General features: G+C 38.0%; 1 protein-coding gene across 6 annotated transcripts in view; it reads right to left on the bottom strand.

The window, feature by feature from the left end:
• The window catches only part of LOC101741348 (cadherin-99C), a 171,500-nt gene that overhangs the window by 11,744 nt on the left and 142,539 nt on the right, over positions 1-17,217 (bottom strand). For all 6 annotated transcript variants that reach the window (XM_012689959.4, XM_062669108.1, XM_062669106.1 and 3 more), the window contains 15 exons: positions 16,263-16,412; positions 15,113-15,331; positions 13,939-14,133; positions 13,140-13,274; positions 12,472-12,621; positions 11,553-11,667; positions 9,758-9,960; positions 8,820-8,960; positions 7,598-7,721; positions 6,422-6,582; positions 4,618-4,791; positions 3,840-4,049; positions 2,120-2,368; positions 1,559-1,654; positions 219-372 (listed from right to left, as the gene is read on the bottom strand). In XM_012689959.4, coding sequence (XP_012545413.1) covers positions 219-372; positions 1,559-1,654; positions 2,120-2,368; positions 3,840-4,049; positions 4,618-4,791; positions 6,422-6,582; positions 7,598-7,721; positions 8,820-8,960; positions 9,758-9,960; positions 11,553-11,667; positions 12,472-12,621; positions 13,140-13,274; positions 13,939-14,133; positions 15,113-15,331; positions 16,263-16,412 — 2,476 coding nt within the window. The remainder of the gene's footprint in view (positions 1-218; positions 373-1,558; positions 1,655-2,119; positions 2,369-3,839; positions 4,050-4,617; positions 4,792-6,421; positions 6,583-7,597; positions 7,722-8,819; positions 8,961-9,757; positions 9,961-11,552; positions 11,668-12,471; positions 12,622-13,139; positions 13,275-13,938; positions 14,134-15,112; positions 15,332-16,262; positions 16,413-17,217) is intronic.

Here is a 17,217-nt window from a genome sequence, read left to right as displayed (position 1 = left end):
TCGTAAATTATTAATAAGAGATAAAAAGGGCGGCCCGCCAAAAAAATTTAAAATTAAAATGGGCCCATTGATAAAAAAGGTCACTCACCCCTGGTTTAAAGGGATTCCACACAAAACGAAAATAGGGTAATCTTGGCCATTTTTCTATTGATTATTTAATTATGCATTTCATAATATCAATAACCACATAACCTATAGAATAATTAACGCAATCTTACCTTTTTGCGAAGATTCTGTGAGTAAGCATTTTAGAGGCGTGTCTGGGGAATGTTCCCTTTTATTGAGTAATGGCAACACTCTAACTAGGGTACCGTTGGGCGAGTTCTCGGCAACGTGTTCCGTATACACTGTATCAGCGAAACCTAAGCCGACCTGATGGACGAAGAAAAAATATTGAATTAACTTAGAAATGAAGAAATAGCATCATTAAAAAATTAAAATTTAATTTATATTAAAATTACGTAGCAGTTTTTAGTGAGTTGGGGGATATAAATTAAATAACTGGGAATAAATCACGCACGGTCATCTGGCCCCTAATTAGGAGTCCCTGTGCTATGGATACCAGAGACTGACACACAAACTTGTTTAATAAACACCCAGAAAATGAGCATAAAAAACTGTTCGTTACACGAATGTTTGTTCGATGTGGGAATCGAACCCACGATCCTCGACGTTGTCACTTTCCATCCTGCCTATTTCTAAAGAGCTTGTTGGTTCTTTCCATTCTGCCTATTTCAAAAGAGCTTGTTGTCACTTTCCATCCTGCTTATTTCTAAAGAACTTGTTGTCACTTTCCATCCTGTCTATTTCTAAAGAGCTTGTTGTCATTTTCCATCCAGCCTATTTCTAAAGAGCTTGTTGTCACTTTCCATCCTGCCTATTTCTAAAGAGCTTGTTGTCATTTTCCATCCTGCCTATTTCTAAAGAGCTTGTTGTCTTTTTCCATCCTGCCCATTTCTAAAGAGCTTTTTGTCACTTTCCATCCAGCCTATTTCTAAAGAGCTTGTTGGTTCTTTCAATCCTGCCTATTTCTAAAGAGCTTGTTGTCATTTTCCATCCTGCCTATTTCTAAAGAGCTTGTTGTCTTTTTCCATCCTGCCCATTTCTAAAGAGCTTTTTGTCACTTTCCATCCAGCCTATTTCTAAAGAGCTTGTTGGTTCTTTCAATCTTGCCTATTTCTAAAGAGCTTTTTGTCTCTTTACATCCCTTCCTATTTCTATAGAGAAGCAGTCAAGCGTTCCTAAATCCAAACATTCAGCTTGAAGTGATGTCATCCACGTTTTAGTATCTATGGGCTTCGATAATCAATACTAAGGGTCGTGAGCCCATAAACTTTTATCTATTGACATTTTCCTGCCTACCTACCTCTCTGCTCTCATTCTTAATACATTTAGAGCGCGTACTTACATCAAAGAATCTTTATATAAAAAAACCTTAGTATCAACGAATTAAAGACGAGTTTTCAAGAAATATTTTTTTAGTTCTATTATAGTTTTTTTATCTCTACTATTCTACTACTACTACTGCTGCTACATGTGTAAAAAACTGAGCGCTTACGTCAGGTGGAACGGTTGCCGAATGGCTCACGTACACCGTTAGACTGGTCACCGATGACATGACCGGATCGCCTTGGTCGTAAGCTTGTACGTCCACCTGTAATGCACACGAATTTGGTTTTAATCATTTCTACTTAGCTCGTAGGTACCAGCGCTCCGCCTATTGCTGCAGTAATGCGTTTCGGTATGAAAGATGTGGTGATAGAGAAAGGTGGGCGGATGTGTTCACGTTTCTGTCTGTGGCCTAACCATTCGGTCTTCCAAAAGAAGAACGAAGAAAGAAGAAAATTCCATCCAATCTGAACTCAAACCAGCACGTATATGAGATTCATGCCAGCAAACCTCTTGTGAGACCGCACAGGTAGGCACCACCACCCTTCCTAGATGTTGTAGATGTCTATGGGCTCCAGTAACCACTTAATACTAGGTGGACTGTGAGCTCGTCCACCAATCTAAGCAGCAATAAAAAAAAGCTCATCACCCCTGCCTCAAGGTCAGGCAGAGGGGGGTCCCTCGTAAGGAGACACGAGGGCTCAAGACAACAAACCAGTATGAATCTTACCGTATACTCGCTATCCGTTTCCTTCTTCAGATCATCGCGAACCCTCAACGCACCGGTGTCGGGTTCGACGTGGAAGTACTTGGACGCTTTACCCCGACCCACTAGTTTGTACCGGACTCTGTTGTTCGGTGACGTCGCGTCTGCGTCACTGGCGACGACCGTCTGCACGAGACTCCCTATAGACGATGAGTCCTCCACCGTGACCGGTCGGACCACTGACGTGAATATGGGCGAGTTATCGTTCTTGTCCTGGAGATATACAAACTTATTTATTTATTTTATACAAGTAAAAAAAAACACGTGTGGCACTCAGGGACTGCCGCGGTAAAGTTATTGAATAGTATTTTTTATCAACTTATGCAATTATAATTAGACAATAATAATTTAAAATTAAAACAATAATAAAATAAGACCACGCTATATTTATAAACATTAAGAAAAGCAAAACATTAACTGTCCCCTTCACACTCATAAGCTAGACCGCGCGAGAGAGAGATGGGCAGACTTTTCATGATGCGCATGTAGTGAGACGTCACACCGCGCGCGCTTATTTACAAACATTACACAATCGCAACGTGTGAATGTATTGAACGCGAGCTACATAGTAGGCGGAGGGGGCGTGTTAGGTTTTATTTTCGTTACGGAATTTCTTGATTCGATCGCCGCGTTCAAAGCCCGCGATAAAAGCTATGTAATAGCTTAACAGCTGGCTTGCAACATAAGCCATGTAGCGTATGACTAAGCAAGACAAATGTGCTGAACTTGTATACAATCGTCGTAACAACTATACAACAAAACAACACGATAACGAAAACCAATCTAACTTATAATGTATGGATTGCGTTTAATGAAATGCAATAATTTAAAACTTGTTCATGATTCAGTGGCATGATTAGTTTTAGTAGCCCAAATATATTAGAAAAATGGGGACTTTACTGCTGGTATTATGAGTCTGGGCAGGCAGGAGTCACTAATTTAAAGGTTGGGACAGCCACTCTTTAATAAAATTTTGACTTCGACCTTTGGGTCTCAAAGTAACTGGCGATTTTAACGTTGCGTTGTCCACGAATTTTGATAATCACTCGACACCTATTGAACCATATGTTCATCCATTCACCTAGCATATTAAAATATTGTCAAGTATACTATTAAGAAGAAACCCTACGGAAAACTCCAATGCGTTAGCAATAATTTAACGAAACCTTGTATTCAAAATTACTTCCTCACATCTGTAATAATTTCTGGCAAACGAAATAATTCACAAAATGTTTTCAAAAGCAAACACATAAATTATTTGTCTAAGCTGTACGCGTTTGATGCAGCTAGCAGCCTTTTATGTACTTTTCAAAACGTCTTCATACATTTGCCATTGTAAACAGCGTAGCATACGGAAAATTGGATGATGAGTAACCACTGTTGCCCATGGACATCAAGGCAATGCCAGGGGCATAGCCAAGCTGTGACTACCGCTAAGAAGTTATCTCGTACCTCGTTTGAAGAAGAACGTGTCACAGCGCAGAAATAGCACCGTATAAGGAATATATGAAAGTGGTATAGATGGATGGTGGGTTGATGGTATAAAAGGGTACTATTATGTATATATTAAGTCTGCTATAAAAATAAGATAGCGCGAACATCCCAAACAAGCCTTTAGTATTTTTTTGTAATTTCAATAAAACAAAATGACGGCCTTCGGAATTCACTAGTAACGAATACTCACATCAACGACAATCTCTATAGTTGTGGTCGCGCCCGGTCCTTCTTCGCTGTTCTCTTCGGTGCCAACAATGAGTTCGTGTCGGGCCGATGTTTCTCTATCTAAGGCCTGCAGAGTCCTTACCAGACCCGACTTGCGGTCGATCGAAAACAGATCCATATCGCCTTTCATTATCGTGTACGTTATCTCCGGAGATGTATCGGGATCTTCTGCCTGTTCGGGGAATTATCAAGGCTATTATCAAACGTACTCTTTCAAGGAGTTCTCGTTATTTTTGAGCTGATGGAATCGTCATGATTAAGGGTCGATTGCGGCTAGGATGTGAGAAAATAGAGAAATCTGTCTACCCTTATTCTAATTTATTTATAAGTACACGAAACTTGATGATTGATATTTATTGTTGAAATGAAAAATAAAATGTAATGTATGTTTGTAATATTAAGCTGACTGATTTTTACTACAGACATATTAAGAATGTATATACGGTACATATATACCAAAATAACGTTTGTTACAATTTTTGTCTGTTTGTCTGTTTGTCCCGACTAATCTCTGGAATAGCTGGACAAAGTTTGGCGGGGCTTTCATTGGCAGATAGCTAGTGTAATAAGGAGTAAATTAGGATACTTCTATTTAAAAAAAAAACAATTATTATAAATTTAATGGTTTGTTAAATTCCACGCGGACGAAGTCGCGGACACAGCTAGTATACATATATTTATACGTAGGTACAAATCGATACTACATCGCGACGCGACGATTAATTTCACATCACACGAACCTGAACTTTAACGACTGGGTAATTGGGCACGTTTTCCGGTACATGAACCGAATACAGCGGCAAAGGAAATATTGGCGCTTCATCGGGTATGTCTTGTACTTGTACAGCGACCGACGCTGTTCCCAGACGTTTGTCTATAGCGCCATCTGTCGCTGTTACCACGAAAGAATATTCCTGAAAAAAAAGTAATTTATTGAGACGTCTCAACCCTAGATTTTGGTTATTTTCTGGCGTTATTCGTGTTTTTATTTGCTTAGATTGATGGACGAGCTGTGAGCTCGTCCATCAATCTAGGGAGGTTAAGAGCTGTTTTAACCGACTTAAAAAGAGAGTAAGTTTTTTTTTTTTTGCTCTGTTGCTACTCAATTTTTATCAAGAGCGGTCCACTCGTTTTTGAGTTTTTCTTATTATTGAATATTTCACTAAATTCCACTAAATTGATGATACACTCATTTATACTTCGTTGAAATCGGTTTATATTAATTAGAAACTAATTTAAAAAAAACTTGTTTATTAGATGGGTGGACGAGCTCACAGCCCACCTGGTGTTAACTGGTTACTGGAGCCCATAGACATCCACATCGTAAATGCGCCACCCACCTTGAGATATAAGTTCTAAGGTCTCAAGTATAGTTACAACGGCTGCCCCGCCCTTCAAACCGAAACGCATTACTGCTTCACGGCAGAAATAGGCAGGGCGGTAGTACCTACCCGTACGGATTCACAAGAGGTCCTACCACCTGTAAGAACTGTTGTAGACTTATTTTAACAATTTTTACGGTTTAACCTCATAAACAAGCATTGGGAATGTCGGAAATAATATCGAAAGGTAAAGGCAATAGAAAATATGGTTTAAGCGAAATTTTTGCAACTTTACAGGACAGCCACTTAAAGTTTAAAATTTGGAATAAATATCATAACAAAAAAACTTCTTCAGCTATTTGAACAGAGTAAATTTAATTGAAGTTTAATTGAAAACATCGAACTGGTGATGCTAATACCAAATAAAACGGACCTTTAATTACAAAGATAAATGTCGCTTAAAGTAAATAGCTTTTGGCCACTCGATATGATAATTAAAAAAAAATGAAGTCTTAGATGTATTTTTAATTATGTTTCTGTTTAAATAGTTATTATTGTCCGACACACAATTAATGTAATCGTCAAATGGACTACGAAAATGCATTTTAACATTCTTCTTAAGCTTATCCCACTAGGTAGGCTCGGCACAGCTAATTTTTCTCTTCCATTCTCTTCTATCAGCCGTTGTCTCAACACTCACTCCTCTCTCTCTCTCTCATATCGTCACTCTCACACACACTCCATCCATGTCTTTTTCGGTCGACCTCTTCCCCCTCTACCTCTAGCATTGTTAGAGTATTATTGTTTGTTCGATGTTGGTTCATTTATAGTTTTTCTGTAATTTTAGTTGCGTCGTATAGTGTTTAATCTATATATATAAAAATGAATTGCTGTTCGTTAGTCTCACTAAAACTCGAGATCGCTGGACCGATTTGGCTAATTTTGGTCTTGAATTATTTGTGGAGGTCCAGAGAAGGCTTAAAAGGTAAATAAATATGAAAATGTTCGGAATTAAATAAAAATAACAATTTCGTTTTTCCTTTAATGTGTCCCCCGTCGGACGGATTCCTTTTGTTTGTTTTAAGTTTTTTTATACAAAAGTTTAGGTCTTTTATTTATCGATTGAGGCACTACGAAGTCTGCCGGGTCAGCTAGTAGCTAAATAAATATATCTTACATTTTATTAACAAATGAACGGGAAATCTAAAGGTTTTGTACTCACCTTCGTCTTCTCATAGTCGAGTTTGGTCTTGGTGCTGATCATCCCGGTGTTGTTGTCGATGTTGAAAGGCAAATTGTTCGGGATGCTGTAGCTTATGATCGCGTTGACGCCTTCGTCCGCGTCCGTCGCGTGCACGTACCCAACGAATTCATCGGACATCCCTATAATATTAATAATATATTGGTAATATTCTGTGTGTAAGTATTGTATTATACGTATATTATACTAGCGACCCGCCCTCGCTTCGCTTCGGAAATATTAAATTTTATTATTGATAGTTGACTCCCGCGATGTTACGGGCGGTTATTGTCGTACCGCGGGTGACGCCGCGGGGCGAAACTAGTCTAAAAAAGTAGCCTAAGTTACTCCTTATATCATCAGCTACTTATCAGTGAAAATCCCGTCAAAATCGGTCCAGCCGTTCCAGAGATTAGCCGGAACAAACAAACAGACAGACAGACAAAAATTGTAAAAAATGATATTTTGGTGTATGTACCGTATATATATTCATGTGCATGAAGTAAAAAGCGGTTATTTCAATATGCAGCGTCTCCTCTAGTACTTCGGACACGTGGCCTGACGAAATCCTGACAACTTGGAAAAACTAATAGTTGATCGCCAACTAGGTGGACATTGTCAAGGAGGCCACAAACACCAGCGTCCCGGGCGCCACTAAGCAGGCCAAATGCAGGCAACATTGGAGGAAGCTGGTGCAAAAACTAGATCAAGGTGGTCACGACCCTCAGTAATGAGGAAGCCATAAAGAAGAAGAAGATGTTTTGGGTTATATATACAATTGGGTTATGTCAATCTATCCGATTTCCGAAGTCTCCGTCTAATGGTGGCTTGGAAGTTTGTAACTATATTTTGGTTTTAAGTTTGTTTTTTCTCGTTATTTCGGTGTACCTAAATATTCCGTATAGTGTTGCTTATTGATGATATTCGAATAACTGATGATAGGACGTATCGAACCTTACCGCCTTGAACTTCCGCTTCCGTTTGAAGAGTACATCTAATCTGGCAACACTTAACATCGAATGCGCCGCGAACTTCAGCCCAAGCCAGAACTTTTAAGAACAAATCGCAAAGGACTTTAGGCGCTTCGATAAATCTATATTAACTTAACTAATAAGTTGTGTTTAGATTTAAAATAGTTGTGATATGTTAATTATCTACCTTCTTTAACATGAAACGTATAGAATTCCTCATCAAATTTCGGATTATTATCGTTTATGTCGGTAACTTTAATATTGACGGTCGCAGTGCTCACTAATTTCCCTGGATCTTCTGCTTTCACCTCCTGAAACATCGATAAATGTTGTGCTTGTAATTAAAACAAAATACCCAGTAATAGTATCGATTTTTTTTAATCGATTAGTCTGTCATTTATTTCAAATTAATAATCGAATGCATTCGAATAATTACGAGGACTAAATATTACAAATTGATCGTATTTATATAGCCTAGCATATTCTTGATGTTTATCTGTATAACTAACTCAAAGAAATCGCTTGGATTGACGATACCGGGCATAATTTTGTATACAACCTCTATTTTAGTTTTTTTTTCCACTTTTTAAGCTGATTATCTTCACTTTAGAAGCTACTGGAAATGCTAAGATCAGATAACAATCAGTGATTTTGTTTTTAAAACAACCGTTTTTCTTTTAAGTCTTATTAATAGATAAACGACATAGAAAATGCAACAAACAAAACAAGTCTAAATTTTAAATTTTTTATTATGGTTGAATTTCGATCATCGGGCAAACACTAGTTTGTTTATACTAGAGGTCCCGCAGTAGTCGAAATTCGACTATCATTAATATGATTGTATTTTATACTTCTATAATCACAAATTTCGCCAAGACTACACTATAAAAAATATTAACAAAGACAAACAAAATTTAATCTATTCTCAATTTGACAACAGACGTCAAGAACAAAAGTTTGACAATAAATAGTATGTATGCGTGTGTGCGTCAAATACATGGTATGTAGTGTGTGTAATGTTTTCTTTATTGATTTAATGTATCTTTTATGCATAATTTAAAAAAAAAATTAGCATTGTGCACTTCTTCTCTATATTCTCTATAAGTGTGGACATTTTCATACTCCTCCGTCCGCGCAATTTTCGTAAAAAGGGATACAAAGTTTTTGCTTCACGTATTAATATATAGATATGTTAATTATGTGTACAACAGATAGATTACATCTCTATTCACTCTTACACGACTTTTATGAGATTTATTACTTCAATAAAAGTGACGTATTGTGTTCACGAATATATTCTTAAGATCAATCGCATTATAATTGTTACATTTTTTAAGCAAACTCAAAAGTATTTCAAACTATTAACTAAAGCTACACTAAACTTAAATTTTAATTAAAAATTTGCATACCAATTGATATCTCGTCAAAACTTCTCGGTCTAGACTCCTAATGACCGTTATGACGCCAGTATTAGAGCCGATTGCGAACTGTCTCAGATCGTTTCCAGATAATATGCTGTATGTCACAGGCTCGTTCTCGGGATCTTTTGCCTGAAAATTAATAGAAAAAAACAGCTATATAATATTTGTGTAAAAATTAAATTTCGAAGTTCCTTATGGGACAATGCGGAGGGGTACCCTAACCCGGAAAAAACGTCCGTAACGTAAGATTTTTATTATTTATGTATAGCCTTAGTATGATGGCTATAGAGTGTCTAATGTATAATCTACGCTATGACGGTTATTATTATTATTCATATAAATAGCTGTTTCTTTGCATATTGTTATTATTATATAATATATTTTTTTATAAATAATTGTGAATAAAATAAAGTTGATAACTTTGTAAAGTAGTTTTTTTTTATCATTAAAAAATCATAATAAAAAATGTATACCCGAATAAGTATTTTCTTTATACCTCGAATAGAACTTAAAATTAATATTTTTATAATAAGGAACTTCGTTCCTATCCGGTGTCCCATGACACCACACATCTTTTTTGTTTGTTATTGTGAAAATGATTACTGTTGGTAGGACGTCTTGTGAGACCGCATGGGTAGGTACCATCACCCTGCCTATTTCTGCCGGGAAGCAGTAATGTGTTTCGGTTTGAAGGGTGGGGCACCCGTTGTAACTATATTGAGATCTTGGAACTCGTATCTCAAGGTGGATGTCGACATTGGGCTCCGTTAACCACTTCAAAACTTAAAAGGTGGGTCGTGAACTTGTCTACCCATCTAAGCAATAAAAAAAAAGTTTCGTTGGTACTGTTTAAAAAAAGAACCAAATGAAGCATAATTGCGAGATCTTTTATTCCCATTAGGACTCAAATAATCACGACCACTCACAGTGACCGTGGTGACGGTCGAGTTAATGGCGGCGCCCTCCGAGACGGGCGCGTAGTAGTCTCTGGACGAGAACTGCGGCGGGCTCGTGTTAGGGCCGGGGGCCACGGATAACTCCACAATGCCCTGGGAACTGAGGCCCTTAGCGTCGGTGGCTCGAACTGTAACGCTGTATTGTTCGCCGGCTTGGAGACGCCCCGTGCTTGCTGGAATATGAACGAGTTTTGTCATTTGAAGAGTGCTCTGAGGAATTGAGATGATGCCATCATCTCGTTTTTTCTATCGCATCGCCCGCCATCGGAGTAGAGCTCATCCATACTACCTGGAGCCACTGCGTTCATCCACAGTGCGTTTCCAGAGATCTCTTTTGCCACGTACCATCCGGTTTTGGAATGAGCTCCCTCGCACGGTGTTTCCACGAGCGCTATGATATGTCCTTCTTCAAACGAGGCTTGTAGAGAGTACTTAACGGTAGGCAGCAGCTTAGCTGTGCCCCTGGCATTGCTGAAGTCTATGGGCGACGGCGACCACTCACCATCAGGTATTATTATAAAACAATTTTAAGTGTCCGTGGAGCAAACGCTCCAGATTTACGGTTTTAAAAAATTTACTCCTTATATAGTTGAATGAACTACAGTAATTTATTGCTTAGTATTGGAATTTACTGGTGATAAGGCGAAGTCGTGGGCTCATGAGTTGGTGAAATTATATAACCTAAATTACTCATGCAGTTTTGCAGGAAACTTTACATTAATAAAATTACTAAGATACTACTGAAAAATCTATCCCAATCTTAAGACTTTAAGGCCAAAAACAAAGTGCTGTTATGATGTGAGAATATTATTTTCATAGTTCACAATTCACACAAGAAAGATATAATTCGATAGTTAAATAAATATGAAAGGAAGAGCGTTCAAGCAAAACCAAACAGGATGGATAATTGTAAGACATCCATTACCATGAGTACTTTAAAGGAGAATCAAATTACATTGCAGCAATGCACTAAAATATTTGTGCTCAGAAAGAGAGAAATGCCTTTAAGTACTTTTTACCAAAAAGAATACTTTGCGACTGTAGAATGCAGAAAATGTTGTATCTGTGCGGTAAAAACTTATTGAAATTTTCTAAAATTTGATCTGAAATCGCATACATATAGACAAAAGCGTCTATACCCCATTTAGAGTCCGCGTAAAAAACAACAAATGTGCAATATTTTTTGTATTTTTTTTTGTGTATGTAATGTTCGCATTGTTTATTAATTTGGTGTGACTTAAAGAATACTCTCTCTCTCACTCTCACACTCTCTTACTCTCTCAATCTCTCTCTCTCACTCCCACACTATCTTACTCTCTCAATCTCTCCCTCTCTCTCTCTCTCTCTCACTCCAACATTATCTTACTCTCTCAATCTCTCTCTGTCTCTCATTACCCCAGCGCCCTCTAGTAAGCGCGCGGTCAAACTGAAAGAGGTACAAATGTATCAGGCTCATTGAAAGTGCCGACGCCGGCGTCCCCTAACGCCATTGCAGCCACATTCTGCACCGTAGATAAAACGCATCTGCCTATAGATACTCAATACTAGCGTTTAACCACTATTAGGCAATGTAAAGCAACTTCCAATTATCTTTCAATAGCAGAATCCGGCAACAAACGTTATTTCTATTACCTATCCAATTGAAAAATATTAAAAAGAAGAGAAAAAGATTTCGGACCGTACTTAATATCAGTGACGAAATTCAATTCGTCGTACGTTCGATTGAGAAAAGTGTTACAAGTGTAATTTAGATTTAGGTGCTTACATATAACTCCCGTGTTAGGGTCTATAGTGAATTTGTTGCCACCATTATTAGACACGTGATATAAATTATAGGTCACACGTGCGTTCTCACCCTCGTCGATGTCAACAGCTTCGACCTGTAAAAAAACATAATGTTACTATGAATAAATAAAAGAAAAGATTACTAAAATTCCTTGTCCTATTTTTTCGAATTTATTCATTGATATTATGGAGGGTAGAGGTAAGGAGACACGTCTCTGTGTGAAAATGTGTTCGTTAAAATCTGCTAAATAAGGGTGGCGCTACAGTAGCAAAAGGGTAAATTAAAAAAAAAAGCGCTGATAGTTTTTAGAATAAAATAGAAAAATAAAAAAAAAACACGAAAGAGCTGTAAGCACTACAAAATCACAAAAAATATTTTATTTAAAGCTGATAAGAAAATACAATCCATGTCTTCACGTTTTACCACACCAATAATTTTAGGTTATATTGACTAAATTAGTTTTGACTACGTAAACATGTGAGGTCTTGTATATTACACTGTCACTAGCTACTCTAGTCATTAAATATATTAAATTTCCTAACTCAGCACACTTCAATCAGTTAACAACTGCTCAATTCAAATCATACCCTGTGCCTACGCTAGCGCCATTCTGGAGGATTTTTGAACGTAGTGCTGAAGGTGGCACACTTTTTCAAGCTTCTCCCTTATGAAATGGTTCTCCTTACCTCTACCTGACCTTATCAATTATGGAGGATAATTTATATAAATTGTATAGAATAGAAAGTAATAACACCCAATAGTGTAATAAATTAATTTTATAACCACATTAATTGATTGAAAAAAATATTAGAGCAACATTTCGGGCGCCATTTTTGTATTTGAGGCCACGTCACTTGTAGTTACATACGCCATCTTCTTTTCGCAGAACAAATCTCACCTTATGCACTGCGGTGGGTTCTAAAGTGGCCGGTACAACTATTGGTTGGGTTTTAGGTATGGTTGGTGCGTTATCGTTCTGGTCTAGCAACTGTACGGTGATGGTATATGGAGCTGAGGCGGCTCCACCGTTCGCTTCGCGGGCTACGACCTGAGTGAAGAAAAATTCAAGTATCAGAGAATCAGCCTTTTATATTTCATAAGCCTTTTCAATAATGATAAAAAAAAAACGAAAATATTCCAATAGGTTTAATTTATCTATTAATATGTAACGTAAAGAAATTACAGTAATTAATTAGTATGGCAACATTACAAAAAATAAGATTCAGTGTATTTTGGCGCGAACTCAATGACATTTCTTTTTTATTTTTTTATACAAATAATAAAAAAATACAATAACTTGAAGAATCCGAATTGAATGTGTAATAATAGTGAATTATTAGCTATTTAGCAAGCAAGTTATTTTAATGAGCCTTATTGTGGTTTATATTTCATGAGATCACAATCTCCAGTAGAGATTTCGTGAGACCTTTTGTATTCTGTATAAAAATATGAATATACAGTATAATATAAATTATTTATCAATTAATTTTATAGGTATTGCCAGACTCCCAAGCACCCGGTATGGCATTTTAAATAGGTTTGTACTGACGAAAAGTCGATAGATACCTGAATTCTATATTTCCCTGGATTCGGTGGATCTCTGTCAAGTGTCTCGTCACCAACAACCAAATATCCGTCCTTGATGTCGAAGAAATTAGTGGTTAGTTCAAACGTGTAGTTCGGAATTGGATCTCCTGGTCCCTGTTAAAATTATATTCGTTGACAATTCGGCGCTTCTAAGACTATATCGAGGAGTGAAAGGAAAGACATTTCACATAATACACGAAATTTATCTTTTGTTATTAAAGACCCGTTTTATTTGGTATTAGCATCAACAGTTCATTCTTCAATTCAACTTCAATTAATTTTATTTGGTATGATATTTTTCTCAAATTTTAACTTTAAATAGCTCTCCTGTAAACTTGCCAAAATGTCGCTCAAACCAAATAGCCTTTTGCCTTTCTATATTATTATCTTAAAGTTTCTAATGCTAACACTTAACAGGGGTCAGCCCTAAATATCAAAAGCACTCTGCTATATGCCTTCGTAGGGTGCTGGAATTCTTCGGACATATGCTCGGAAAAAGGGTCACAATTTACAACAGCTGATGGTGACAGGAAAGGTAGATGGCAAACGTCCCCGAGGACGCAGTCCCGTGAGTTGGTCGGACCAAATACGATCTTCTCTAAACATCAACTTCCACAATGCCCTTCATGAAGCTAAGGATCGCAGCAGATGGAGGAAAATCATACGGGAGAAACTGATGCAGCGGGGGAGTCACGATTCTCAGTAATGAGGAAAATGACGCGAGGACGAGGAGTACGCACGTACGAATGATTATTTCGAATCTACGTATTATACTCACCAGATCGGGATCAGAAACAGCTAGCTCAATCGGCTGACCGTTTAAGTCCAAGACTTTAGTTCCTTTCGGTGAGTTTTCCTCGACTTCCCCTAAATCTGAAGAAGCTTTCACGACTGGTGGACTAGCGTCTACCGGCCGCACTGTGATGGTCAACTTGGCTGTGGTATAACGTTTCGCTTCTGATACTTCTTCGGCCTAAAATACAATAACGTCGGTTGATTTTTGCTTGAAATTGCTATGGTTCGTGTTAGCAACGTCGCCAGGTTTGAGCCCCGTGAGCTCACCTACTAGTTAAGGCTACGCTGAAATAGCCTCTCAAGGCTCTCAGGTAGGAAAAAAAAAACTGAAATTTTCTGAAGTCTTTGTGGTCACCAGATTTCCGGGTATCATCATCTTGTCTATCTATATCGTGTAGCAGTAATGCGTTTCGGTTTGAAGGTTGGGGCAGCCGTTGTACTGTTAACCGACGTAGAACTCGTATCTCAAGGTAGGTAGTGCCAATGATGTTGTTAATATCTATTGGCTCCGGTAACCACTTAGCACCAAAACGGTAGTGAGGGACCACAGGCAATTTATTAATTTACAAAAATATTGGCAATGTTGATTAGTTGATACAGGTATTTTACATGTAATTTTACTCATCACGTGGATCATGTGGTGAACAAAACCAACTTATTATTGCGGTGACTGGGTTTTGACTTCGGACGGATATCAGACGTCGGGTGTAAGAGTGTAGGGGAGTCGTTTAGTGGGTGGGCCCTAAAATTCCTTGGGCCCGCGGTCTGCTCCCAACACCTTGCAGATCGTCAAGTCCCACATACCCCGAGCGCCCCCTAGGCGCGGAGACCTCGTAGATTCGGCCCCCGGCACGAAAAAAAAATTTTCGTAGAACACAAGGAATTTGACAAACACTTGAAACGTGCCAACAAGGTTTTCGAGATAAATATGCATATCCAATACTCAGACTGTGCGTCCACCGACCAATATCGCTTGCTCGATGGTAAATCTTCACTTTATCGATATCTTTAAAGATATATTAAAAATGTCAACTGATTTATACCTATTTGCGTCTTCTTTAAAATGCCCGAATCACAATTTGAACTCACGCATGACGATTCGTCGAACTCCCAAAGCATTATCTGTTTGAAAATCGTGAAACTGATAAATATCTCACCTTAATGACCAATTGAAACTTTTTCGCAATACTTGTATCGACCGGCACCAGTTGCCTTACAGCGCCGGTGTTCGTGTCGATAGTGAAATAATCCGGCCAAGACTCTGGTTCTCCGCTCTCGATGCTGTAACGTATCCTCGCGTTCAATGTATCCATGTCGACGGCTTGAATCTTTTCCGGTTCTAATGAGAGGATTCCTGCTAGCATACCGCTGTTCACCTGGTAGGGGGATATACGAAAACTTAGGTCAATTTTAACGTGTAATTAACCAGAAAAATCCATTGCGCACTTGTCATTCTTTTTATTTTTATTTTTTTATAGCTTTAATGGGCGGACGAGCTCACAGCCCACCTGGTGTTAAGTGGTTGGTTACTGGAGCCCATAGCGCCGCCCACCTTGAGATATAAGTTCTAAGGTCTCAAGTATAGTTACATTCAACGCTTACTGGTCTATAGACTTAAACATTAAGAATGCCATTCTCGTTGGGATTTGAAATTGAAGTTTTAATTACATACACACTGTTGGTAATATATATTGTGACATGAGGTAACTCCAGAGAGAATTACAGATATAATGAACACAACGGCTCGAGTGATAACCTCTTTTTGATTAATAGCAGAACAGCCTAATGTCTAACGGACCCTAGCTAGAACATTCCATTCCTTTCTTATGGTTAGATGAAACTCATTCGAGTACCAATATACCAGAAAACCAATTAATTCTTTAACTAACTCTGAACTAAAATTGAAATTCATCCCTTATTCATATTGATCGGCCTCCTGCTATGGATTGACTAACATTCGGTCAAAGTTATTACTTAGAATCCGTTTTGAAATTTTCCATGTCCCTGCAAGCTACTTTCAGAAAAAAAATTCTAACGGTAAGCAAGATTTTGATTGTGGCCATGGCTTAAGTATGCTACATAAATTACAATGCCGAATTACTATTACGTGAACATTAGTACGTGCGTCTGTAAACAATAAAAATAAAATTACAATTTGCAGCTGTTTCAGCAATACTTATAGAGGACCATTAAAAATATGCAAACTTTACCCCAAGTCGTTAATTGCCCGTCCGTGATATGAAATAACACAAACACGGGTTCTGATAAACTAGCAGCAACCCTAAGTCTTTGCAGAGAACAACTTACGTAACTGGCATATTCGGGGTTGAAACAAGCTCCTTCGTGTAGGGTGCAGCCTTTGTATATGAATGAAGGATCTTGATCATCATCATCTTGAACGTTCACTGTTAGCGTCGTTGTACTTGACAACCGTCTTTTGTTATCACGGGCACGATCCTTAAGAAGATTAAGGCGAAATTTGCTATCAAATTCTATAATGAGAACATGTCATTTCTTGCAAAGATTGGTGGTACGCTTATGTACCATAAATGGTGTTCATAGAATCCACTAAGCTCGAGATATCTGGTGGGAGTCTGGTGGACACAAGTGACATTGAAAAAAGCTCGGTATCTTAAATGAAAAGCTGTTTAGAAAGGCCGACTTAATCGGCTTAAAAGTAACGGCATTGATGTGGTGTTACCTATGGGCTTTGCGATTTTATATCCCATAGGAAGAAAAACAATGTACCATAGTCTGGTTCTTTCTTTAATTTTTTATTTATTGCCTAGATGGTTGGACAAGCACACGGCCCACCTGGTGACAAATGGTTATCGGAGCCCATAGACATCTACCAACAACGTAAATGCTGCCACCTACCTTGAGATATGGGTTCTAAATCTCAGTTTTTACAGGACAAAAGCTGCCCCACCCTTCAAACCGAAACGCATTACTGCATCACGGCAGAAACAGGCAGAGTGGTAGCACCTACTCTTGCTGACTCACAAGACGTCCTACCGCCAGTAAATATTCAATATATGAGTCGTCTATTATCAAAGGTGGCAATCTGTGCATTTGGACAAAAAAATGTTATTGATATGTCAATACAAATTGATTTGAATATAATCGTCTCCTTCAAAGAATACGGTTCAAAACCTGCATTAAATAAAGGTTAATACTTAACCTGTTATTTATCTAAGATATCGATCAGAAGAGTTTTGTGACTGCCAATGGAATACAAAGTCAATAATTCGTTTTTCTGATT

Source organism: Bombyx mori, chromosome 6, assembly GCF_030269925.1.
Source record: "Bombyx mori chromosome 6, ASM3026992v2".
NCBI lineage: Eukaryota > Metazoa > Arthropoda > Insecta > Lepidoptera > Bombycidae > Bombyx > Bombyx mori.
The sequence above is the reverse complement of the archived record's forward strand: the minus strand, read 5'-3'. Positions and strand labels throughout refer to the sequence as shown.